Source organism: Eptesicus fuscus, chromosome 1 (assembly GCF_027574615.1).
Source record: "Eptesicus fuscus isolate TK198812 chromosome 1, DD_ASM_mEF_20220401, whole genome shotgun sequence".
In the NCBI taxonomy this organism is placed as follows: domain Eukaryota; kingdom Metazoa; phylum Chordata; class Mammalia; order Chiroptera; family Vespertilionidae; genus Eptesicus; species Eptesicus fuscus.
Window position 1 is genome coordinate 38,483,592 of NC_072473.1, and position 27,114 is coordinate 38,510,705.

A 27,114-nucleotide genomic window follows, 5' to 3' on the forward strand; every position below is an offset into this window, starting at 1 on the left:
ACACAATGAAAGCAGTCCTGAGAGGGAAGTTCATAGCTCTACAAGCCTACTGCAAAAAACAAGAAACAATGGTAATAAATTACCTAACCCAACAACTCAAAGAGTTAGAGAGAGAGCAACAAGATAAGCCCAGTGTAAGCAGAAGGAAAGAAATAATAAAGATCAGAGCGGAGATAAACGACATAGAGACCAAAGAAACAATACAAAAGATCAACAAAACCAAGAGCTGGTTCTTTGAAAGGATAAACAAGATTGATGGACCTCTAGCCAGGCTCACCAAGAAGCAAAGAGAGAGGACCCAAATAAACAAAATCAGAAATGAAAGAGGTGAAATAACAACAGACCCCGACGAAATACAAAGGATTGTTACAAAATACTACGAACAACTCTATTCCAACAAACTGGACAACCTAGAGGAAATCGACATATTCCTAGAAAAATACAACCTTCCAAAACTCAATCAGGAAGATTCTAAACAGCTCAAAATGCCAGTAACTATGGAAGAAATTGAAGCAGTCATCAAAAAGCTTCCGGCAAACAAAAGCCCGGGGCCAGATGGCTTCACAGGAGAGTTTTATCAAACTTTCAAGGAAGAACTAAAACCTATCCTCCTCAGACTATTCCAAAAAATTCAAGAGGAAGGAACACTTCCAGGCTCCTTCTATGAAGCCAGCATCACCCTAATACCAAAACCAGATAAAGACAACTCAATGAAAGAGAATTACAGGCCAATATCCCTCATGAACATTGATGCCAAAATCCTCAACAAAATTCTAGCAAATCGGCTCCAGCAGTATATCAGAAAGATCATACACCATGACCAAGTAGGATTTATTCCAGGAATGCAAGGATGGTACAATATCCGCAAATCAATAAACGTGATACATCACATAAACAAATTGAGAGATAAAAATCACATAGTCATATCAATAGATGCAGAAAAAGCATTTGACAAAATCCAACACCCTTTCTTGATAAAAACTCTCAACAAGGTGGGAATAGAAGGCTCATACCTCAACATAATAAAAGCTATTTATGATAAACCCACAGCAAACATCATACTCAATGGGCAAAAACTAAAACCATTTCCCCTAAGAACAGGAACAAGACAGGGATGCCCACTCTCACCACTCCTGTTTGACATAGTACTGGAAATATTAGCTATCGCAATTAGGCAAGAAGAAGAAATAAGAGGCATCCAAATTGGAAAAGAAGAAGTGAAGCTGTCCTTATTTGCAGATGTCATGATATTGTACATAAAAAACCCAAAAGATTCCATCAAAAAACTAATAGACTTAATAAATGAATTCGGCAATGTAGCGGGATACAAAATTAACGCCAAGAAATCTATGGCTTTTCTATACACCAATAATGAACTTACAGAAAGAGAGACTAAAAAAGCAATCCCATTTACCATCGCACCAAAAAAATTAAGATACCTAGGAATAAACTTAACTAAGGAGGTAAAAGACCTATACGCAGAAAACTACAGGACACTGAAAAAAGAGATAGAGGAAGACATAAACAGATGGAAGAACATACCATGTTCCTGGATTGGTAGAATAAACATCATTAAAATGTCCATACTACCCAAAGCAATCTACAGATTCAATGCACTCCCCATCAAAATACCAACAGCATATTTCACAGACCTAGAAAGAACTCTCCAAAAATTCATCTGGAATAAAAAAAGACCCCGACTAGCCTCAGCAATCCTCAGAAAGAAGAATAAAGTAGGTGGGATCTCAATACCAGATTTCAAGCTGTATTACAAAGCCACTGTTCTCAAAACAGCCTGGTACTGGCACAAGAACAGACATATTGATCAATGGAACAGAATAGAGAACCCAGATATCGACCCAAACCACTATGCTCAATTAATATTTGACAAAGGAGGCATGAACATACAATGGAGTCAAGACAGTCTCTTCAATAAATGGTGTTGGGAAAACTGGACAGATACATGCAAAAAAATGAAACTAGATCACCAACTTACACCATACACAAAAATAAACTCAAAATGGATACAGGACTTAAACATAAGACGGGAAACCATAAAAATACTAGAGGAATCCACAGGCAACAAAATCTCAGACATATGCCACAAGAACTTCTTCACTGACACTGCCCCTAGGGCAATGGAAGCTAAAGAGAAAATTAACAAATGGGACTACATCAAAATAAAAAGCTTTTTTACAGCAAAAGAAACCATCAACAAAACAACAAGCAAGCCCACTGCATGGGAAAACATATTTGCAAATGCTATCACTGATAAAGGTTTAATCTCCAACATCTACAGGCAGCTTATGCAACTCAATAAGAGGAAGATAAATGATCCAATAAAAAAATGGGCAACAGACCTAAACAGAATATTTTCAAAAGAAGACAGAAGGAAGGCCAAGAGACACATGAAAACATGTTCAAAGTCACTTATTATCCGAGAGATGCAAATCAAAACAACAATGAGGTACCATCTCACACCTGTCAGAATGGCTATCATCAACAAATCAACAAACGACAAGTGTTGGCGAGGATGCGGAGAAAAAGGAACCCTCGTGCACTGCTGGTGGGAATGCAGACTGGTGCAGCCACTGTGGAGAACAGTATGGAGTTTCCTCAAAAAACTGAAAATGGAACTCCCATTTGACCCAGTAATCCCACTCCTGGGAATATATCCGAAGAAACTAGAAACACCAATCAGAAAGGATATATGCACCCCTATGTTCATAGCAGCACAATTTACAATAGCTAAGATTTGGAAACAGCCTAGGTGCCCATCAGCAGATGACTGGATCGGAAAACTGTGGTACATCTACACAATGGAATACTATGCTGCCATAAAAAAGAAGGAATTCTCATCATTTGCAGCAACCTGGATGGAATTGGAGAACATTATGCTAAGTGAAATAAGCCAGTCAATGAAAGAAAAATACCACATGATCTCACTCATTTAGGGATAGTAAAGAACATTATAAAGTGGTGAACAAAAAGATAGATACAGAGACAGTAAAGCATCAAACAGACTTTCAAAGTACAGGGGGAAAGTTTGGGAAAGGTGGGGGAGTTATGAAATCAAACAAAGGACTTGTATGCATGCATATAAGCATAAACAATGGACGCAAAACTCTGGGGGGGAGGGCATGTGTGGGTGTGGGGTGGGGGGGGTAATAGTAAGATATGTACACATATAATACCTCAATAAAAATATATTAAAAAAAATAAAAAAAAATAAAAATCAAAATCAAAATAGAATCTAATGAACAAAATAAACTGATGAATAAAATAGAATCAGAGGCCTGAAAACAAGGAACAGACTGACGAATTTCAGAGGAAAGAGGGGAGGGGGGCGGGAAGAGATTAACCAAAGAACTTATATGCATATATGCATTACCTATGGACACAGACAATAGGGTGGTAAAGGCCTGGGGCAGAGCGGGAACCAGGTGGAGTAGGGAATGAGGGGTAAAAAGGGGGACATCTATAATACTCTCAACAATAAAGATTTTTTTTTTAAATAGGAGCATAGTTGGAAAATGTTCTCAAGTAACTTGAGTGAAGCAATCAGAGGCCTATGGTAAAATTGATCTGCAAGAATGAAACCATAATGCCAATTTTTATTTATTATATAACAGTTCAAGATTATAAATTAGACATCCGTTAATTACTGTCCCATAATTGGTACTACAAAGAAAATTAGCTTACTTGAAAGCTGGGCATCAATAATCATGGAAGACGAAGTTGATGACTGTTCATTACTTGCATCAATTTGAACCAGGGATGCATTTTTAATATTATTTTCCTCTATCTTCCAGTTATTCTTATGTAGCAAGCCTTCAATATTGGTGACTTTACAGCTAATACCACAGCCTGGCACAACCTGGAAATCTATGCACGTACCCAAGGTTTCAGTGTCCAGCTCCTAGCAAAGAGAAACAGAAGGATTTATACTATTGTTCTAATAATCCAAGATCATCATTAGCAAGATCAAAGATTACTTTTGGTTAATTTAAAATGTTTAGAACAACATTATCACTTATCATTGTCTATTTGACAGTGGAATTTTTGGTCTTTATATTAACTATTATGTTTTGTTGCAGTGAAAGGACACAGATTAAAATCAGCAAAAGAAAGAGGTTCATAGGACAGGTTCAAGAGATACCCAGCATGGAACTTCCAGTGGTCCCCTGCCAGTAGAGTCATGTGAATAATGCTTAATTCACTCAGCAAGTATGTATGATGATGTCTACAGAGTGTTGCCAACCAGGGATGCTCACCTGGAACTTGGTGTCCAGAGTTTTTACTGGGCCTCAATCATGTAGACATGACTGACCTTCTCCATTGCTGGCCTTAGTCTCTAGCCCTTCCAGAGGCTGAGCTGATATAGCATGGCCCTAGGTCTCTCAACATAAACCATATCATTAGCATGGACTATCTGGCATGGCCCAAGGCCCCCAGGTAAACCAAGACATTCTTATCAGGCAGCATACTCCAAGGACTTGGATGTTACCACCTAGGAGCTAGGGCCAAAGGCCAAACCTTTGGGCAAGTTTAATACTTTACTACACAGACTCACAGAGGAGGACTTGTGTAGCTTTTATCACCTATATTTAAATGCTAGTGTATTTTAATAAGATCAAAGGAACCAAGTGTTGAGTATAATGTCCAAAGTTACAAGGAGACCCTCAGAATCCTTTGTTTTAATCCCACTCTCTAAAATGTATACCAATCTTAGGAAAAGAAAACATGGATGATTTATCAATATTCTTTGCCCTTTCCAGTAGAGAATCACAAGTTAAATATTTAATTCTACTGTCAGGTCAGATTTTCTGTTCAGTACAGGGCAAAGGGCAAAACAAAGAACAAGGCCTTTAGTTACTAGAGTGCCTCTCTAGAATAATTCTGTGTTCTTAGTAAACCAAGGAATTCTAGCTCTTTATATCTTCATCCTCTAAGTTGTTCCATGTGCATGTAAAGAAGCCAGGTCAGTAATAGTTAATAGGTAAAAAGGAACAAAAAAAAACAACCAATAGAGAAATGGAAACATCAATGGTAGAAATTACCACATTTTAACTATAAAAGTATGTGAAATAACTTACAAAAAACGTATACAAATCAATGAGAAAAAGGTAAGTAACCCTATGGAAAAATTGGCAAAGGATTCAAGCAGACAGGTTACAGAAAAAGAAATTCAAATTATTAATACACATATGAAAATATGCTCAACCTCATTCATAATTAAGAAATGAAAAGCAAACCACCAATGAGTTAACATTTTTTACTTATCATATTGGAAAAAATAGTGTTGGTGAGAATGAGGAAATGGGCAGTCATAACTTCTGGTGAAAGTATACACTATTACAACCTTCCATGTGGGTGTTGGTAATATTTTTCACATGGGCATCGGTAGTATTCATAAAAATTTAACTTCATGATTTCCTTTTGTGGGTTACTGCATGTGGTTTTTGGTTTTTTCTTTTGCTGAAGGCAGTTTTGAGGCCAGAGGTTAAATGTATTTGGAGAAAGGCACCATTGGTGATCTTAAACTGAAATAAGATTTGTAACCCTTAGTTTGTAACTACTCAAACTTTTTTTCAGAGATCTTTTCGAATTTCCTGTGTTATTTCTAAATATAATTTAATAAGTACCCCCCCCAAATTTAACTGCATGTATCCCTTGATCTAGCAATTGCATTAATAGGCATTTAACATAGAGATAAACTTGCAAAAGCTGATAAGGATATTAACTGTATACTGTAAGAGCCAAAACCCAATTGTACAATAGAATATAATATAGCCATTAAAAACAATGAGGCAGATCTATATGTCTTGATATGCAAAAATCATTTAATAAAATTGAAAAACAAGGTACTAAATATTGGTCATTGTGTGACCTTTCTATGTAAAGTTTAAAAAACAATAAATGCATATATTTTGTTATATGCATTAAAAGTGGTTAATAGATGCACAATAGTGAATATAATAAAAAGTATTGCACTGTACACTTTATAAGGGTAAACTTTATAGTATGTGAATTGTATCTCAAAAAACTGTTATTTAAAAAGACTGTTAACAGGTTAACACTTCTTAAAGTTTGGAGAGAGAAATTATGGAAGTAGGCAGGGAATAAGACTTTCCCTTTTCCTTATGCAACTCTCTGATCTGAAGTTTCTTACCATAATTTGTATTACTTATTTTCTTTAGTCAACAGGAGTTACCTGTGTAGCTTTATAATTAATTCCTGTTTTCACCTTTATATTTCTCTATATGAAGAATCAGACATATCATAAAATAAAATAAGAAAATACAAGTCTCTGTAAGCCTTATATCCACTATCTACATAAATCATGGTCAAATGCGTTTGGATTTGGTCTGAGTAATTCCAATAGTAGATGACTACATTACTAAACAAGGGGAAAAACCGTACCTGTTTGCAGTATTTGGTTATGGCTGCTCCTAGAGGGTGTTCACTGTGACTTTCAGCAGTTCCCACAATGGCCAGGATCTTATTACGTGATATTCTGTTACTTTCCACTAGAACCTTTATTTGACTCACTACTGGGGTTCCATGGGTAATGGTTCCAGTCTTATCAAATACTACTACCTTTACCTGTAAGAAAATTAAAATACAGTACACCTATATGACTTGATAATCCTTAATATCACCTTTCCAGAAATGAGAAAGAAGTTTACTTCTTTTTTTTTAATATATTTTATTGATTTTTTACAGAGAGGAAGAGAGAGGGATAGAGGGATAGAGAGTTAGAAACATTGATGGGAGAGAAACATCGATCAGCTGCCTCTTGCACACCCCCTACTGGGGATGTGCCCGAAACCAAGGTACATGCCCTTGACCTGAATCGAACCTGGGACCCTTGAGTCTGCAGGCCGACGCTCTATCCACTGAGCCAAACCGGTTTCAGCAGAAGTTTACTTCTTAATAAGCCTGGACTTAATAAACTGTCTTTGGGAGCATAAGGGAAGAAATACCTTTAGTTACTTCCCCCCCACACACACACATACTGCAAATGTTTAACCTACTGTGGATACATGTTAAACACCTAGAACTAATTGTTAAAGGTTGACTGTTAATAGTTAATTAAGAGATGCCTATAGTGCAGTGGTTCTCAACCTTTCTAATGCCGCGACCCTTTAACCTTTTGCACTTGGAGTGTGACTCGACACAGTTAGCATTAGAATAAAGGAATCGAGAAAAAAGCAAGCGAGTGCAAAGGGTTAATACAGTTCCTCATGTTGTGGTGACCCCCAACCTGAGGAACTGTATTAAAGAGTCGCAGCATTAGAAAGGTTGAGAACCACTGCTCTAGTGCCTCCAGGGAAAGATAAAGACTTTAAATAGCAATGAATTACAGATCTATAGGGGAAATCTGGGCATTAGGAAGATAATTATAAAAGAAAGGTAAATAATTAAGTTGAAGTGAGCATCAGATAAAACCTGCTGGGCTGCTTTGACTTTATTGAAGAGAGAGCTCAGGGAATCAATGAGGGAACTGCAACCCAGACAGGAATAAGGAAGAGTCTGCAATTAGAAAACACAGTCACCTCACAGTAAACTCAAAATACAAACCCTGAAAAATAAATAGCTTGAGGAACCAAGATGAAAAAATATGACAACTAAATAGAAAGCATGATTCCTGACAAGAGGAAAAATAGCTATAAAGGCCCATCCGGTGTGGCTCAATGGTTGAGCATTGACCTATGAACCAGGAGGTCACGGTTCGATTCCAGTCAGGGCACATGCCCAAGTTGTGGGCTCAATCCCCAATGTGGGGTGTGCAGAAGACAACCAATCAATGATTTTCTCTCATCATTGTTGTTTCTATCTCTCTTTCCCTCTCCCTTCCTCCTTGAAATCAATAAAAACATATTTTTAAAAAATAGCTATAAAGGATATTTTGGTGACAACTGAGGAAACTGGAATATGGACTATTGATTAGATAATAGTATTATATCAATATTGATTTATTGATTTTGAACTTTGTACTGTGGTTATGTAAAAAAATATCATTCTTCTTAGGAAAGGAGGCTGATATCTGCAGTAAAGGATATACAGAAATTCTTTATACTATTCTTGCAATTTTTCTTTAAGTTTGAAATTATATCAAAATAAAAAAAATTCCTATAAAAATTAATAGCCTGTATTCACTAGATGAGGTTCCAAATCTGTGTTCTGTGTTTAGTACATGCATGAATCTCTATATAGTTCATATTCTCATAATAAGAACATACTAGAAGGAACATGGTTTTAGTTGAAGTCAAGCAGCCTTGATTGAGATTGTTATGAAAATCCTAATATGAGAGAGACCAGGGGTAGGATTATATTCCTGAAATCATAGTTGTAAAATGACATCTGGTGGCAGAAAGGCAAAGAAACTGTAATGTAACCACAGTGCTACCTCACAGTGAAGAACACAAACATGGAGTCACACACAAATAGGTTAGAAGCCTGAAAGACCTGGGCAAACACCTCCTCTGTCTTCCTGCCCCAAAGACTTTTCTAGTCTGAGCAGGGATAGGATTCCAGATTTTCCACATCAGCATCTGCTCTAAGAGTGTAGGACTCTAGTAGCTTTAGAGGCCTTAGATAATTAAGGACAATCTGGAGCAGAACCAAAATAACACCTTTCCTACCTCGACCCTCAGGATAGTGCCAGAAGCTTGGCTTATGGACCAGGTGGAAATAATTTAGAACTCTGAGTTTCTCAGTAGGTGTGCTATTGCCAGTTCGGATGGGACAATTCTTAGTTCTGGGGACTATCTTACCTTATGAGCCATCTCCAATGGCTCGCCACCTTTGATTAGTATGCCATTTTGAGCGCCTACTCCTGTACCCACCATCACAGCAGTTGGAGTCGCCAGACCCAGTGAACATGGACATGCAATGCACAGAACTGTGATAGAGGCTTGGAAAGCAAAGCGTATTATTGTTTCTGTTCGGGAGATACTTCTGTTGTAGCCCTTTAGAAGAAAGGCATGAATTTTGGTTACTGATTTAGAGCCATATAAAACAAAGTTTAACTCTACTGAAATAAAATCTCAATTTTGAAGTCATACATAATCCTACTTAACTACCAATTTATATGTTTTAGTTACTAGTAAAAAAACATTTAAAATTTCTTAATGAAAAAAAGAAATTGTGACATAACTGGTAAACAAGTCATGGTCCCAAATCAAGATTTCAATTTTACTAATTTACAGTTACAAACTATGGAGTAAATATAAGCAACATAAAAGTCAGCTTTTTTGCCTCATATTAACAGTAAGTATTTTTATTAGGGACTTTCGAAAATAGCTGCAAACATAGGACCTAATTCTCAACAAATTTGATCATAATAAAAAGAAATTCTGAATCTCTGTATACTGAGACCTACCTTCCACACTCCTCTCTGAAGACAATGAAAAAAAAAAAATCACCCAGCATACAAAGGGAGCTTAATCACATTTCAATAAAATTCTTTTGGATGTAACTGTGAACTGAGTATATCTGGTAGTATAGCTCTTTCTAAAAAATATATGTTTTTGTTTATTTTAGAGGGAGAGGGGAGAGGGGAGAGGGGAGAGGGAGAATCATCAATCAGCTGCCTCCTGCAGGATGACTTTAACCAACTGAGCCACACCAGCCAGGGTTATTTATTTAATTTGTTTATTTATTTGTTAATTCTCACCCAAGAACTTCTTTTATAGAGAGTGGAAGGGTGGGAGGGAGAGGGGGAGAGAGACATCCATGTGAGAGAGACATATCGATTGATTGCCTCCTGCACATGCCCCCACTGGGGTTGGAGATTGAACCTGAAACCCAGGTATATGCCCCTGATTGTTAATTGAACCTGTGATCCTTTGGTGCATGGGCTGACACTCTAACCACTGAGCCCACCAGCCAGGGCAGTATAACTCTTAATGGCATTGAATATTTGCTTGTGTGGGTAAATATGATTGACTATACTAGGAGAAATCTCCTAAGATCCCCTGAACTCATGATACACATTCCAAAATACCTCCCAGCAATTTGCTTCAATGTTTACTTAACCAATATGAATCAGTTAAAGAACTTTTTTTTATTATACTAATGACCATACTATGGAATAGGTACACAGTTGTTATGATTCTACTTGTTCTTTAATTGAAGGGCCAAACAACATAAAACACTATACAGAACAGCATTTTTTAAAATAAAGAAACACAACAAAGTAAGACTTTCTTAGCAATAATGGTTTTACAGTGTTAGTTTCTTACTAAGTTCTCAAATACTTAAACTAAGTGTTCATCTATACAGTAGCAGAGTTGGAAGGGACTTTCAGAAACATCTAATCTTATGTTTTCATATATGTCAGATGTGCATGTTTTCACCTACATTAAATCCAATCCTGCAATTTAGGTATTATCATCACTATATTACAGATGACAAACTGAGGCTAAGAGAAGTGACTTAAAGGTTATATCTCTAAAATGAAGCATAGTCCAGGTCCACTTTATCACTTTATGACATAATACTTTAGAGACTATTATAGAACTAGAGAGAAGCAGGCACTAATATTATCTTTAAAAAATATTTTAATTGATTTTAGAGAGGGGAAGTGAGAGAGAGAGAAACATTGATGTGAGAGAGAAACATCTAATGGGGATCTAATAGGTAACCTGGGTGTGTGCCCTGATCAGGAACTGAACCTGTGACCTTTTGGTACAGGACAATGCTCAACCAAATGAGCCACACTGGCCAGGGCCCAATATTATCTTGCATTTATAAAGCATTTAATAAAGTACTAAGTGTTTCTAATATATAATCTTATTTAACTTTCACAAGTTATGCAGGATGGGATTATTAAAATCTCACTTTATAGATGAGGAAAATGAAGCTCATTGAGAAATTACATTGACCTAAGGTCACACAGATGGTATGTGGCAGAGCTGAGATCCCAAGATTTTCCTCAATCCTATATAATAAAAGAGTAATATGCAAATTGACTGTCACTCCAACACACAAGATAGCTGCCCCCATGTGGTCAAAGATGGCCGCCCCCATGTGGTCAAAGATGGCCTCCCCCATGTGTACACAGGATGGCCACCACAAGATGGCTGGCAGGGGAGGGCAGTTGTGGGCCATCAGGCCAGCAGGGGAGGGCAGTTGGGAGGGACCAGACCTGCAAGGGAAGGCAGTTGGGGGGGACCAGGCCTGCAGGGTAGGACAGTTGGGGTGACCAGGCCGGCAGGGGAGGGTAGTTAGGGGCGACCAGGCCTGCAGGGGAGGGCAGTTGGGAGCAACGAGGCCTGCAGGGGAGGGCAGTTAGGGGTGACAAGGCTGGCAGGGTAGAGCAGTTAGGGGCAACCAGGCTGGCAAGGGAGGGAAGTTAGGGGTGACCGGGCCAGCAGGGGAGGGCAGGTGGGGGCGACCAGGCCTGCAGGGGAGGGCGGTTATGGGCAATCGGGCCAGCAGGGGAACAGTTAGGCGCCAATCAGGCTGGCAGGGGAGTGGTTAGGGGGTGATCAGGCTGGCAGGCAAAAGCGGTTAGGGGCAATCAGGTAGGTAGGCAGGCGAGCAGTTGGGAGTGAGCAGTCCTGGATTGTGAGAGGGATGTCCGACTGCCCGTTTAGGCCTGGTGGGATCGGGCCTAAACGGGCAGTCGGACATCCCTTGAGGGGTCCCAGATTGGAGAGCATGCACCGGGCCTCTAGTATATCTATAGTCCTTTGTGATAGCAAAATAATGCTGGAAATGAGATTAGGTATAAAACGTAAAAGTTCACTGCCTGCTTTGGGAAAATCACATGTGATAATGAAAAAAATCTTTCTAAAAGGAAATGTTTTATATTTACAGAAATGCAAATGTTATTCTTATCAGCCTCCTACTCCAGTCCCTTAAACATACTAGTAATTATTAAGGTTACTTTCCAATTAATTACTTATGCAAAAAATATACAAACTGTTTTACATATGGTAAAAAATTGTTACATGTCACACTTACAGCAAAGTAGGTTTCCACAACTTGAAAATTCAGAAATCCAATTATAATCCAAACCAAGAGGGTAGCAATGGAAATAATAACAATAAAAGGAACAAAGTAGCCACTGAGTTTGTCTGCAAATTGCTGGATAGGAGCCTAGAATTTAATAATAATAATAGTAATAATAATGATATATATATATATAAATTAAAGTCTCCTTTTTATAATAAATAGAACACAGAGCTTTTAAAATAAATTCCTTATTAATGCAATTAGAATTAAAGGAAAATATGAAAACTAAATAAAGATTTATACTGAGTGAGCTTTAAATAAAATACTTTCTGTTTCTCCTAGAGAGTTAAGTTACCTTTGATGTTTGTGCCTCCTCCACAAGTTTTACAATTTGAGAAAGGGTTGTGTCTGCTCCAACATGGGTTGCACGGATAAGTAGTGACCCATTCTGGTTAATGGAACCAGCAATCACTGTGCTGCCAGATTTCTTAGCCACAGGCATTGCCTCCCCTGTATAAGGAGTAAAGATAGATTTAGGGAGTATAAATAAGCACTATCTTGAAATATACCATTATTTGTTAACTAGAAGCCCGTTGCACGAAGTTTTGTGCAATAGACCTTCCTTCACCTGGCTGCCGGCATCAGTTTTCCGCCAGCAGCAGTTTTCCTCTGGCCACCTGCTGATCGGAGCACCTCCCGCCAGCGCGATCAGCCACCCCAAGAGGAACTCCGATTGGGAGGTGCTCTGATCGGCAGGTGGCCAGAGGAAAACTGCTGCTGGTGGAAAACTGGTGCTGGCAGCCATGCAATCGGCCACCCCGAGTTCCGCCACCAGCGCCTTCCGCTGGCTCCATCGGTCCTCCCGCAGTGCCGGCCATTGGGACCCACTCATCCTATCAGCCCAATTTGCCACCCCAAGTCCCGCCCCCAGCCTGCCGCCGGCCCAATCGTGGGCGTAGGGGAGTGATGGTTATTTGCATACTTCCCTTTTATTAGGTAGGATTGTCAAAAAATATCTAGAAAGAAAATTCTTACTTCATGAAATAGAATTTGGACAAATGCCCAGGTGAAAGTTGCCCTATTTCCTTATGTCAGTTCTGGGTCAAACCTAGGCATACTGTCTTAAACTGGAAAAACCTAATATGCTAGCTCTTGTTGGAATATCCTTTTGGAACTCTACCCTAGTTTTAGATCATTTTATTCTCAGCCTATTCCCAAGGAACATTTATACATGTGGGAGGGAGTTCTTGCAATAACTGCTGGTGGGTGATGGGGTGCTGCTACTCTAATTAGTGGGCCAGGGTCAAGAATACTAAGTGTACTACAATGTGCAAGTGAGTCCCTCAGAACTAAGAATTGTCCCATTCAAACTGGCAATAGCACAACTACTAAGAAACACAGAGTCCTAAGTCCGTGGTCGGCAAACTGCGAATCGCGAGCCACATGCGGTTCTTTGGCCCCTTGAGTGTGGCTCTTCCACAAAATACCACAGCCTGGGTGAGTCTATTTTGAAGAAGTGGCATTAGAAGAAGTTTAAGTTTAAAAAATTTGGCTCTCCAAAGAAATTTTAATTGTTGTACTGTTGATATTTGGCTCTGTTGACTAATGAGTTTGCCGACCACTGTCCTAAGTTATTTCCACCTGGTCCATAAGCGGAGCTTCTCCTGTCACTCTCCTAAGGGTTGTTATGTTGGTACTGCTTCAAATTGGCCTTAGTTATTTAAGTCTTCTAAAACTGCTCTCTTAGAGCAGATGCTGATGTGGAAAACCTGGAGTCCTATCCCTGCTCAGACTAGAACAATCTTTAGGGCAGGAAGACAAAATAGGTATTTGGTCAGGTAAATTTGCTAAAGTCTTACTGGGCTCTACAGGAGAATTAGACAATTTCCTGTGGTTATATGTTCTACTAATTAAAAATTCTTAGTGAAAAGAGCCTTCACTTAGCATAACTAAAACCACAAAGTAAATCTGCAGAAATTGACTTAATACAGTCTTTAAAAATATGTTTATTGATATTTTTTATAGAGAGGAAAGAGAGAAACATTGATCCTACTGGGGATCAAGCCCACAACTGGGGCATGTGCCCTGATCCAGCATTGAACCAGCAACCTTTTGGTGCATGAGACGACGCCCAACCAACTGAGCCACACCAGGCAGGACAATTTAATACAGTCTTAAAATAACTCATTCTCTTTGCTCATTATTTACTCATTCAAATTTCTACAAAAAGCTCTTCACCTTGCATGCCTATTTTTCATTAACATTTTGGATTCACTTCACTTTCATGACCCTCTGAAGAACATACCTGTGATGAGGGACTCATCTACCATAGAATGTCCTTCAATAACACGACCATCCACTGGAAATTTGCCTCCTGGAACCACTTTAATGATATCTCCACGTTGCACAAGTTCCACATCTACTTGTTCTTCACTGGATATGAGTTAAAATAAAAAGCATTGTTATAATATGCTTCTCATGTTGATTTTTCCATGCAAGCTTTTCAGTTCACATCAAAGCTGTGGCTCCATAATTGTTACCAATGGAGGCTAGAATCAACATTTAAGCTAGGAACTACAATGTAAGTCTGTTAACTCGTGAAGGACAGCTCAATTTCTGGTACAAAGTAGGCACTCTAAATATTTATTGAATAGTCATTGATTGAATAAATGAAAACCTTAGAAAATAATGTAATAGATTTTATTTAACTAAACAATTTATTTGTTGTATAAATTTGTCTAAATAATTTTATGAGTATACAAATGAGAAATACAAAAGAATGAAATCCAGTCAAGCCTTTAGCTCTAACTTCTAGTTTACAGGTTAACACAGGAGTTACAAAACAAGTTAAATGACACCACACAGAAGCAAAGACAAATCCAAACTGGGATATTATACAGGACAACTGATGGATGTTTCTTCAACAAGTCAATTGTATGGAGAGGGAGAAGGGGGGAGGAAAAAAGGAGTGTAAAAGAGAAAGATGAGCTGTTCTAGATTAAAAGAATCATGCATTTGATTAAAAGAATCAAATGTAATGACCCATGGACCTTGCTTGAATTCCATTTCAAACAATGAAACTTAAAACATTTCAGAACAACAGGAGAAATGTGAATATAGACTGCATATTAGATGATATTAAGGAGTTTTTGTTCATTTTGTTAGATGCAAAATGGTGTTACAGTTATAAATGTGAATAATTGTTAAATCTGGGAGATGGATTATGTGCAATCATTATACTCTACTCTCTACTTCTGTATATATTTGATATTTTCATAAGGGGGTAAAAAGGAAAAGTGGGAAGAATAAAGATAAATACCTCAAAAGGATATTATCAGAGTCAATAGTTACAATAGTTGCTTCTGTAGCTTGTAGTGAAATTAGCTTGGCAAGAGCCTCTGATGTTTTGCCCTATAAATTAAAAAAACAGTCAACAATGCTATGGAAGAAAAAGCCCAGGTATTACCTAAAATAAAGATATAATCTTTAATATTTACCCACAAGACAGCTTTAGGAATATTAATTAGTTCAAGTCAGAAAATATTTTACTTCAAAAATATGAAGTACACAAAATATAAAATGTATAATTAGCTATAATTTATAAGTAAATAATGTAAATTAAGAAGAAAAACATCAGGAACCCAATAGGTACACAAGCAAAGGACATGAATAGGCAATTCATTTAAGAAGAAATATAAGCCCTGGCCAGGTAACTCAGTTGGTTAGAGCATTGTCCACTACACCAGGGTTTCAGGTTCGATCTCTGGAAAGGGCATATGTGAGAAACAACCAGTGGAATATAAATGTGTGGAACAACAACAAATCAATGCTTCTCTCTCTCTAATAAATCAATTAAAAATTTTAAAGAAGAAATATATTATCGGATGTGTGGAAAAATGTTTATCCCTGCTATTAATGCAATAAATGAAAACTAAAGCAACTATAATATACCATTTCAAGAATTTAGATAAGAGTCAGTGCTGATGAAGTTGTAGTAAAACTACTTCACTAACATACCCTTGCTGGTCAGAACTGTTTCAACTTGTAGCATAAACTACAAAAAGCATTATGTCTTTCAACCATATGCTTTGTAATTTATCCTAAGACACTAATTCAACAGAAATGACATTAGACATGAATATGTTTAATGCAGGTTTATCTATAATTAAAAATTGGAGTCCGGCCAGCGTGACTCAGTGGTTGAGCATCAACCTATGAACCAGGAGGTCACGGTTTGATTCCTGGTCAGGGCACATGCTCAGGTTGCAGGCTCGATCCCCACTGTGGGGTGCGTAGGAGGCAGCCAATCAATGACTCTCATCATTGATGTTTCTCTCCCTCTCTTTTCCTCTCTGAAATCAATAAAAATATATTTTTTAAAAATTGGATAATTGAGAACAAAACCAGAATAGTTCAGTAAATTATAGCATGTTGGTTGGACATAATATTATTCAGAAATGTCAAATAAGTATCTCGACTGCAAAAATGGGCGGAAAACTATATAGTGTTAAGGGTACAAAGGGGTATGTAATATTCATTTTGCCAGTCTGGAAAATATAAACATATGTGGAACAGGATTATAAAGTGATTTCCATTATAAAGTGAGATTATGGGTAAATTTTTTTCCATCATTATTTTAAATACTGTGGTCACATAAATTTTTCGTGATATAAATAAAAAAATAAGTACTTCTTAAATGCCTCTCTCTTAAAATAAACATGGATGTACTCTATAGTATTAATTCCAGAAATTTCTAAATCTTCTAAAGGAATACTTAACTTAAAACATTGCCAAACAAACACACTTATTTCAGTAAATGATTACATAAATCAATATCTATTTCCAATAACTTGTCTAGAAAATATTATGGTCATTTAGCTACCCAAGATTTTAGCAAATGTCACCTTTTCTGACTTTACCTTTGCTATATGTTCCAGCCACCGGCCTAATGCAATAAACACAAATAGCATAGGAGGTGTGTCAAAGAAAGTAATAGGGTTCACTTTGGCTCTTTCATACATTGCAACCAGAAGAATAATCAAAGAGTAGGCGAATGCAATGGTGGTGGCCAGCACAATCAGTACGTCCATATTTGCAGTTTTATGCTTCAGTGCTTTGTAGGCATGAATGTAGAAATACCAGCCTCCGAAAAACTGTAATATAGAAACAATAATCATTGCTTTTTAAAAAAATACTGAAATTCACATATATACCTCAATAGCTAAGATACGGTATCAATGTTAACTTCCTTTGGCTTTTATCTAATCCATAAACAATAAAGAGAGATTTTTAAGTTGAAACAATAGTTTATATTTTAGCAGATATGTGTGCATAAAGATTCAAATTGGTGTACAAGCCCTTGTCAGCTGTCCTCCATAGTCCAATGGATATTCCATAATATAAACTCAGATGGCTCTTAGAATTTTCTTTTTGATCCCAGCAAAAACAAGAACTAGAAAATGAATTATACTCTTTTGACAAGGATTTTTCTATATAAAACTCATCTCCCCCTTTCCAAAATTGAACCTAGGTGGTATACCTAAGCTATTAGATCTGTTGGCTAGTTTTGTTGATAAACATAACCAAAAAGCTTATTTTTCATTAGTATAGAGAAACACACTAAAATGTTTAAAAAATCATTATTGCCTTTTACAAGGATCAGAAAAAGGAATCTATTTATTAGATGGAAGTGCTCCACAGTAAAAGTTTATCTCAAAAGAAGAACTAAAAACATACAAAAAGTAATGAATTTAAGTGCTGGGGAAAAACAATATAACTAATAATATAATAATTATTATAAGTATTGTATTTTAAATAATAAATTAATAACATTAAAATATATTTAATATCATTAATATAAATAGAATTAATTTTAAAATATTAAATAAACAAAATGTATTTTTTTAATTAGAAGAGAAATTTTATTTAGAAAGTTACAGAGGTAGAAGAAGTGAGCCGGCTGGGCTACATAGGCTCAGGATAGCTTATTGTTATAATAATTTAAAATATAAATTTACATACAATAGCAGAATGAATACCAAATTCATATCTGAATACAAATTAAACTCTTATTATCTGCTTTGTCACTAAACAGTATCCTTAGGAGTTATGCAGAATTTATTATTTACTTAAACCACTCAGTTTAAGATTATTTTTATAAAGCATCCAGCATAAAATGATAGGCTTCTGGCTAACATCTGCTTTCCAACTAAAAATAGCCTTGCTTGCCACATTTTATTACTATTATTATTATTATTATTATTATTTTAATCCTCATTTCCAGAGGTTATTTTTTCCCTTGATTTCTAGAGAGAGTAGAAGGGAGGAAAGAGAGATGAAAGGGAGGGAGGAGGGGGAGAGAAAGAGAAATAAATTACGTGAGAGACACACATCGATTGGTTGCCTTCCACTCGCACCCTGACTGGGGCTGGGGATTGAACCTGCAACGGAGGTATGTGCCCTTGACTGGGAATTGAACCCGCAACCCTTTCGTCCATAGGCTGATGCTCTAACCACTGAGCAACCAGCCAGGGCTGCCTGCCACATTTTAGCTAGTTTTCATTATTAACAAATATACTTGCTAACATTTCACTTGCCTGTACAGGTACACACAATAAAAAAGATAGCAAATTCATAATGGACAATCCTGGCAGGATCTGGCGCTCCAGGAACATAGAAGAATGAATGTTGACCATTTCTTCTTGACTCATGTTCTGATTATGGTGAAGAGTTGCAAGGTGGTGGTCCATAACCATCATATATATCATTAGTCCCATTACAGGTATACAGAAAAAGAGGCTCACAAGGAAGGACCGTCTCCATCTTACGTAGAAAAGAAAAATCCTTTTAGTAAGTAGCTAGAGGTTAAAGATTCTATGTAGTATAGGTAAATACAAGTTGAGACCAATCTACCAAGAGTAAGGATGATATTGTAAAAACTGACATGCTCAGAGGATATTAAATTTATAACAAAGAATCACAATCTGTTTTTCACTGACACTCCCAAAGTACTTACTGTCTTATTTCTCGTTTATGGTCTAGATGGCTTGCTGATCGATCCTTCTTGACCAAAGAAGCTTCAAAACCTAAGCTCTGAAGGAAATTCATGAGAAAACAATTATTTCACTGAATGTATAAATATTAAATAAAGAAATCCTAAACCATGGTATTATCATTAAGAACAATTCAATTCAATTACTGAGTGCCAAGTTACTGTAGAGGAATATAAAGATGAAGATGTGATTCCTTTCTTAATTACCTTTGTTTATAAACTTTCGTCAAAGAAGTAAGTACCTTCTCAATTCTTATTAGTGTCTATCCTACTGTTCTCAAACTAATGATTTCACTCAAGTGCAGCTGTCCTCAGTAGAGGTTCTTTTGTGTGTGTCCATCATTTTTAAAATTTTTTCATTTAAACATCATTTTTATTTTTCAAGTACAGTTGAGATACACTATTATGTTACTTTCAGGTGTACACCTCAGTGATTAGACATTACATAACTTATTAAGCAATCATCCAGAAAATCTGACACCCTTCTGACAGCATACTCAGTTAATAGAATATTATTGACTATATTACCTATGCTGTACTTTATATCCCCATGACACCAAAAAAGCCTTAACAAATTCAAGAAGACTGAAATCTTATCAAGCATCTTCTTGGATCACAATGGCATAAAACTAGAAATCAACTACAAAAAAAAACACCTCAAAGAATTCAGACATATGGAGTCCGAAGAGCATGTAATTAAACAATGAATGGGTTAACAATGAGGTCAAGGAAGAAATAAATAATTTCCTGGAAACAAATGAAAATGAACAATAACAAACCCAAATCTGTGGAATACAGCAAAAGCAGTCCTGAAGAGGAAGTTCATAGCATTACAGGCCTGCCTTAAGAAACAAGAAAAGCGTGGCTGATGTGACGCAGTGGCTGAGCATAGACCTATGAACCAGGAGGTCATTGTTCAATTCCAGGTCAGGGCACATGCCCAGGTTGTGGGCTCGATCTCCAGTAGGGGTCCTGCAGGAGGCTGATCAATGATTCTCTCTCATCACTGATGTTTCTCTCTCTTTTTCTCCCTCTCCCTCTCTCCCCCTTCCTCTATAAAAATCAATAAAAATGTGTTTTAAATAAAAGAAACAAGAAAAAGCTAAAATAAAAAAATCTAACCCTACTACTAAAAGAATTAGAAAGAGAACAAGAAAATCCCAGCGTACCCGGCTGGTGTGGCTCAGTTGTTTGAGCATTGTCCCATGTACCAGAAGGTCACTGGTTCGATTCTCAGTCAAGATATGTGCCTGGGTTGAGGGCTCAATCCCCAGTAGGGAGCATGTGGGAGGCAGCTGATTGATTTATCTCTCTTATAACGTTTCTCTCTCTTCCTCGCCCTTCCTCTCTTTGAAGTCAATTAAAAACATATTGTAAAAAAAGATTATATTCATTAAATTAAAAATATAAATGAATTAACTTTTAAAAAGAAAAGCCCAGGGATAGGAAAATGGCTGCCAACGGGAAGGCAGGCTGCAAGATAGTGTGTGAGTGAGAGAACGAAAGGAGAGTGTGTGGATGTACAGGGAGTGTATATTTGTGAGTGAGGGACAGCTATACTCCAAGGGATTGTTGGGGACTGCCGGACCGGGCTCCCCTGACCGGGGAGCCTTCACTGCTGAAATCTCTCCCGGAGCGACCAGCTCTGCCACAGAAACCATGCCATCTTGAAGGGGAGAGTAACTGTGATCAGAAGCCTAGCCTTACCTTCAACTGGGAAGAATCGGATACCTCCCAGGACCCTACAACCACAACACCCAGGGACCATGAGCAAACCCACAAACACTGGGTCTCAAGCAGCGTGAATACATGGACTCGGATGAGCTCTGCACATTCTCACAGAAAGGTCAGATTTCGCTCAGAGAAAGGTGAGGTCTGCGATCCAGGCTGAAGGGAGAAACACACGCAGCGGGCTCTAGAGGTTCAGAGGAAGTCTGTGCCCACAAAATCAGTGGACATTGGGGACAGCGTAGTCCGTGAATGTGGAAGGGGGTCCACAGGGCTGCTGGCAGAAAGGAACTCTAGAAATCAACCCATAGCTGGGCTGGGCACAAAGAGGCAGCCTGAAGATTTACCAGTAAACTGGCTGCACTGTGCCAGGAGAAAAAGACGTGCACAGAGGCGTGAGCAGAGTTGCACGCAGTACCAGGGCGAAAAAGTAATGAGTTCGCGCACTTACTATGGCTCTTTTTCTCCTTGCTTTTGATTACTAAGCCCAGTACATAGGATCACCCAATTAAAAACACTCTCAGAGACTGCAGGGGAAAGTTGTTTTTGTGAAACCTGGGGATCAGAGCAGGGAGAAATGATCAGAAAACCAGCTCTGGGGCAGTCCATACCCCCAAACCAGTATTAAGTACAGCAGGGAAAACAAATTCTAAATACTGGGTAGAGGACTTATAGACCCAGATATCAATACAGAAACATTGCCACTCAGGGTTGAATCACAAACTGACTCTTGTGTAAATACAACCACAGGCAGGCTGAGTAACAAAGAAATACAGCTTACTTGAAAACAGGATTGTAGTTTATGACACAGAGGAGTGGTGGAAAGCAGGAAACTTCAATACTGTTCTGACTACCTGACAGGAAACAGGCATGCCAAACAGAACAGTAGAGGAAGTGAATGACCTTCACTACTGCACATTTTTATTTTTTATCTTTTACTTAATAAACTAAATTTTTTCTCACTTGATTTTACCTTTTTTAATTATTATATTTTTATTTTTTAATCAAATTTTACTTTTTAAAGTTTCATTTCATTTCCTTTTTATTTTATTTTATTTTATTTTGGGATTAGTGTTCTATATTCTATTTTCATTTTTCCTTTAGCATCATTTTACTCTATCTCAACTTTACATTTATGCCAACACTCTCTTCCTCACTTTTCCCCATTTGTTGTCCTGTTTCTCATACCCTATTCCTGCTTTAGATTTTCCCTATTCCTTCTTTTTGCCCCCTGTTAAAAATTCACCCTATTTCTATATCTAATTTCCGATCCCCTGCTCTAAGTCCATACACACCTCTCTTCTCTTTCTTCACAATCCAAATTTTTTTCACTCTTCCCTTTTTTTGTTTGTTTTTGTTGTTTTTTTTTAACTTATGTTTTTTGTTTTATTTTGTTTTGTTTTGCCCTTCTTTCTCTCTGTCCTATTGTTGTTGTTAGTTTGATTGTGGATTAGATTGGTTTTTTTGTTTGTTTGTGTGATTGTTTCTCTTTTTTTTTTTTTTTTTTTGCTTCTCTTTTTCCTCTCTTCGCTTGTTATTAGTTGTAGTTTGTAGTTTGCATTCATGTCTGGGTGTTAGTTGTTTGCATTTTTTTTTGGATTAGTTGTTGTTTTATTGGAGTTTTCTCCCAATATATATAGATTTTCCCCCTATGTAGTTTTCCCCCCTTCTTTTTTATTCTCCTTCTTTTCTCTCTTATTTTTTCCTTTTCTCAATATAATTTTTGCACTTTTTTTAAATCCCATAATTCTCTTTTCTCTGGTGGTCACCTTTATTTGGGGTTATTAGTATCGTGAATACATGTGTGTTCAGTGCCTTGTGTGTTGTATTTTGTGCCTATAAGTCAATGCAAAAGAGAGAGAGCTACATAACCAGATACCCGGAGAAGAGAAATCATGGGGAGACAAAGAAACAGCCCACATACGAAAGAAAAGGAGACATCACCAGAAAAGGAAGAAAACAAAATGGAGGCAAGCAATATGTCAGAGAAAGAATTCAGAGAAATGGTCATAAGGTCGCTGAAAAGGATGGAAGACAAATTCAACAATATGTGTAAGAACCAAGAGGAAATGAAGAAGAACCAAGAAGAAATGACAACACTGCAATAAAGAACTCAATAGAAAGCATCAACAGTAGACTAGAAGAAGCGGAGGACCACATCAGTGAGCTAGAAGACAAGGTAGGAAAAAACACCCAAGCAGAGCAGCATCTAGAAAAAAAGCTTAAAAAACCAGAGGAGAGCCTAAGGGAAATTTGGGACAACACAAAAAGAAACAACATCTGCATAATATCTGCTGTCTACTGGAAACCCACCTCAGAACAAAGGACTCACACAGACTGATAGTGAAGGGATGGGAAAAGGTATTTCAGGCAAATGGAAATGGAAAAAAAAAAGCTGGGGTAGAAATACTTATATCTGACAAATTAGATCTCAAAGTGAAGGACATAACAAGAGATAAGGAAGGCCACTTCATAATACTAAAAGGAGCAATCCAACAAGAAGATATAACTCTGGTAAACATATACGCACCCAATACAGGAGCACCCAAATACATAAAAAAAACTTCTGGAGGATATCAAGGGAGAGATTGACAGCAATACAGTCATAGTAGGGGACTTTAATACCCCACTAACACCACTGGACAAATCCTTTAAAAAAAATAAGCAAAGAAATATCAATCCTAAATGACACACTGGATCAGATGGAATTAATTGACATCTTCAGAACATTCCACCCCAAAGCCACAGAATATACATTTTTCTCAAGTGCACATGGGTCATTTTCAAAGATAGACCATATGTTGGACACAGGCAAAGTCTCTTCAAATTCAAGAAGATAGAAATCATATCAAGCATCTTCTCAGATCACAGTGGCATAAAACTGGAAATCAACTACAATAAAAACAATAAAAAAATCAAACACCTGGAGACTAAAATAGCATGCTATTAAACAATGACTGTGCTACCAGAGAGATCAAAGAAGAAATAAAAACCATAATGGCAACAAACGACAATGAAAACACAACAATCCAAAATCTATGGGACACAGTGAAAGCAGTCTTGAGAGGGAAGTTCAGAGCTCTACAGGACTACCTCAAAAAACAAGAAACAATGGTAATAAATTATCTAACCCTACAACTCAAAGAGTTAGAAAGAGAGCAACAAGAAAAGCCCAGCGTAAGCAGAAGGAAGGAAATAATAAAGATCAGAGTGGAGATAAACGACATAGAGACCAAAAAATAAAAAAAAAATAACAATACAAAAGATCAACAAAACCAAGAGCTGGTTCTTTGAAAAAATAAACAAGATTGATGAACCTCTAACCAGGCTCACCAAGAAGCAAGGAGAGAGGACCCAAATAAACAAAATCAGAACTGAAAGAGGTGAAGTAACAACTGATCCCACAGAAATACAAACGATTATGAAAAAATACTAAGAACAACTCTATTCCAACAAAATGGACAACCTAGATGAAATGGACATATTCTTAGAAAAATACAAGCTCCCAAAACTCAACCAAGAAGAATCAAAAAACCTGAATAGGCCAATAACTACTGAAGAAATTGAAACAGTGATCAAAAATCTTCCAGCAAGCAAAAGCCCTGGCCTGGACGACTTTACAGGGGAGTTCTACCAAGCATTCAAAGAAGAACTAAAACCTATCCTCCTCAGACTATTCCAAAAAATTCAAGAGGAAGGCACAATTCCAAGCTCTTTCTATGAAGCCAGCATACCCTAATCCCAAAACCACATAAATATACCACAAAAAAGAGAAGTACAGTCCAATATCCTTGATGAACATAGATGCTAAAATCCTCAACAAAATTCTAGCATTGGATTCAGCAATACATTAGAAAGATCATACACCATGACCAAGTGGGATTTATTCCGAGGATGCAAAGATGGTACAATATCGGCAAATCAATAAATGTGATACATCACATAAAGAAACTGAGAGACAAAAAATCACATAATCATATCAATTGATGCAGAAAAAGCATTTGACAAAATCCAAACCCTTTCTTGATAAAAATTCTCAGCAAAGTGGGAATAGAGAGATCATACCTCAACATAATAAAAGCCCTATATGACAAACCTACAGCCAACATCTTACTCAATGGGCAAAAACTAAACTCATTTCCCCTAAGAACAGGAACAAGACAAGGATGCCCACTTTCACCACTCCTGTTCAACATAGTACTAGAAGTACTAGCCATAGCGATCAGACAAGGAGAAATAAAAGGCACCCAATATGGAAAAGAAGAAGTAAAACTGTCCTTATTGGCAGATGACATGATGCTATACATAGAAAACCCCAAAGACTCCATCAAAAAACTACTAGATTTGGCAATGTAGCAGGATACAAAATTAACACACAGAAATCTATGGGCTTTTTATACACCAATAATGAACTCACAGAAAGAGAAATGAAAAAGACAATCTCATTTACCATTGTATCAAAAAATTAAGATACCTAGGAATAAACTTAACCAAGGACATAAATGACCTATACTCAGAAAACTACAGAACATTGAAAAAAGAGATAGAGGTAGACATAAACAAATAGAAGAACATACCATGTTCATGGATTGGTAGAATCAACATCATTAAAATGTCCATACTACCAAAGCAATCTATAGATTCAATGCAATACCTATTAAAATACCAATGGTATATTTCAAAGATCTAGAACAAACTCTACAAAAATTCATCTGGAATAAAAAAAGGCCTCGAATAGCCACAGCAATCCTGAGAAAGAAGAACAAAGTTGGGGGGATCACAATACTAGACATCAAGCTATAATACCAAGCCACGGTTCTCAAAACTGCCTGGTACTGGCACAAAAACAGACATATAGATCAATGGAACAGCATAGAGAACCCAGAAATTGACCCAAGCCATTATTCTCAATATTTGACAAAAAAGGCAAGAGCATACAATGGAGTCAAAACAGTCTCTTTAATAAATGGTGCTGGGAAATTTGGTCAAATACATGCAAAAAAATGACACTAGATGAGCAATTTATACCATACACAAAAACAAACTCAAAATGGCTAAAGGACTTGAATGTAAGACAGGAAACCAGAAAAATCCTACAAGACTCCATAGGCAGCAAAATTGCAGACATATGTTGTAGCAATATCTTTACACAGCTCCTAGGGCAATGGAGACTAAGGAGAAAATAAACAAATGAGACTACATCAAAATAAAAAGCTTCTGCACAGCAAAAGAAACCATCAACAAAACAACAAGACAGCCCACTGCATGGGAGAACATATTTGCCAATGTTATCTCCAATAAGGGTTTAATCTCCAACATTTACAGGGAACTCATACAATTTAACAGAAGGAAGATAAACGATCCAATCAAAAAATGGGCAAAGGATTTAAATAGACACTTTTCAAAAGAGGGCATTCAGAAAGCCAAGAGACATCTGAAAACATGCTCAAAGTCACTAATCATCCGAGAAATGCAAATCAAAACAACAATGAGGTGACACCTCACACCTGTCAGAATGGCTACCATTAACAAATCAACAAATGACAAGTGCTGGAGAGGATGCGGAGAAAAAGGAACCCTCCTTCACTGTTGGTGGGAATGCAGACTGGTGCAGCCACTGTGGAAAACAGCAAGTCTTTTCCTCAAAAATGTAAAAATGGAACTGCCATTTGACCCAGTAATACCACTTCTAGGAGGCTGGCTTTCTCAATTGGGAGGGAGACAAAAGCTTCCGACTGCTCTGAACTCCAGTTCCAGGCGAGATTCTGGGGACCCAGACTCATTCGGGGAGAAACTGGACTGTCTGGCAGCGGGCGGAACTCGAGGGTGGCTTTCTCTCAGAGGTGCTTGCAGAAATTACTGTGGGACACTGAGACCCAGGGGCCTCTTAGGGCTGGGCTGACGAGAAGCCATTGTTGTTTGCTCCGCCCTGAGACTCCACCCCATCCAAGCTGAGCACAGAAGCTTCTGCAAGTCTTGTCTCATAAGGGTGTCTCCAGCACAGAAGTTCTCCCAGCGTAGACACAGCTGATCCTCACAGCCAATTGGCCTGGAGGTCAATTCCTCCCAGTGATACCAACAACAATCAAGGCTTAACTATAAGACTGTGCACACAACCCACAAAGGGGTGTACCAAGAGTGTCCACCTCAGGTAACGGGGGAGGCTGAGCTACTGGGCCCTATAGGACACCTAGCACACAAAGCCACTCTATCAACTCAGGGAAGCAGCCAAAATGCGGAGACAAAGAAACAGGTCACAAATGAAAGAAATGGAGAAAAGCAAATGACTGGATATAGAGTTCAAAACCACGGTTATAAGGTTTTTCAAGAATTTTCTAGAAAAGGCCGATAAATTTAGCGAGACCCAC

General features: G+C 37.6%; 1 protein-coding gene across 1 annotated transcript in view; it reads right to left on the reverse strand.

The window, feature by feature from the left end:
- The window catches only part of ATP7A (ATPase copper transporting alpha), a 225,279-nt gene that overhangs the window by 48,481 nt on the left and 149,684 nt on the right, over positions 1 to 27,114 (reverse strand). The window contains exons 8-17 of the mRNA XM_054721139.1: positions 18,983 to 19,059; positions 18,564 to 18,789; positions 16,887 to 17,120; positions 15,287 to 15,378; positions 14,273 to 14,400; positions 12,323 to 12,477; positions 11,977 to 12,111; positions 8,781 to 8,975; positions 6,424 to 6,606; positions 3,703 to 3,919 (exon numbers count right to left, since the gene is read on the reverse strand). Of these exons, the coding sequence (XP_054577114.1) occupies positions 3,703 to 3,919; positions 6,424 to 6,606; positions 8,781 to 8,975; positions 11,977 to 12,111; positions 12,323 to 12,477; positions 14,273 to 14,400; positions 15,287 to 15,378; positions 16,887 to 17,120; positions 18,564 to 18,789; positions 18,983 to 19,059 (1,642 nt within the window). The remainder of the gene's footprint in view (positions 1 to 3,702; positions 3,920 to 6,423; positions 6,607 to 8,780; positions 8,976 to 11,976; positions 12,112 to 12,322; positions 12,478 to 14,272; positions 14,401 to 15,286; positions 15,379 to 16,886; positions 17,121 to 18,563; positions 18,790 to 18,982; positions 19,060 to 27,114) is intronic.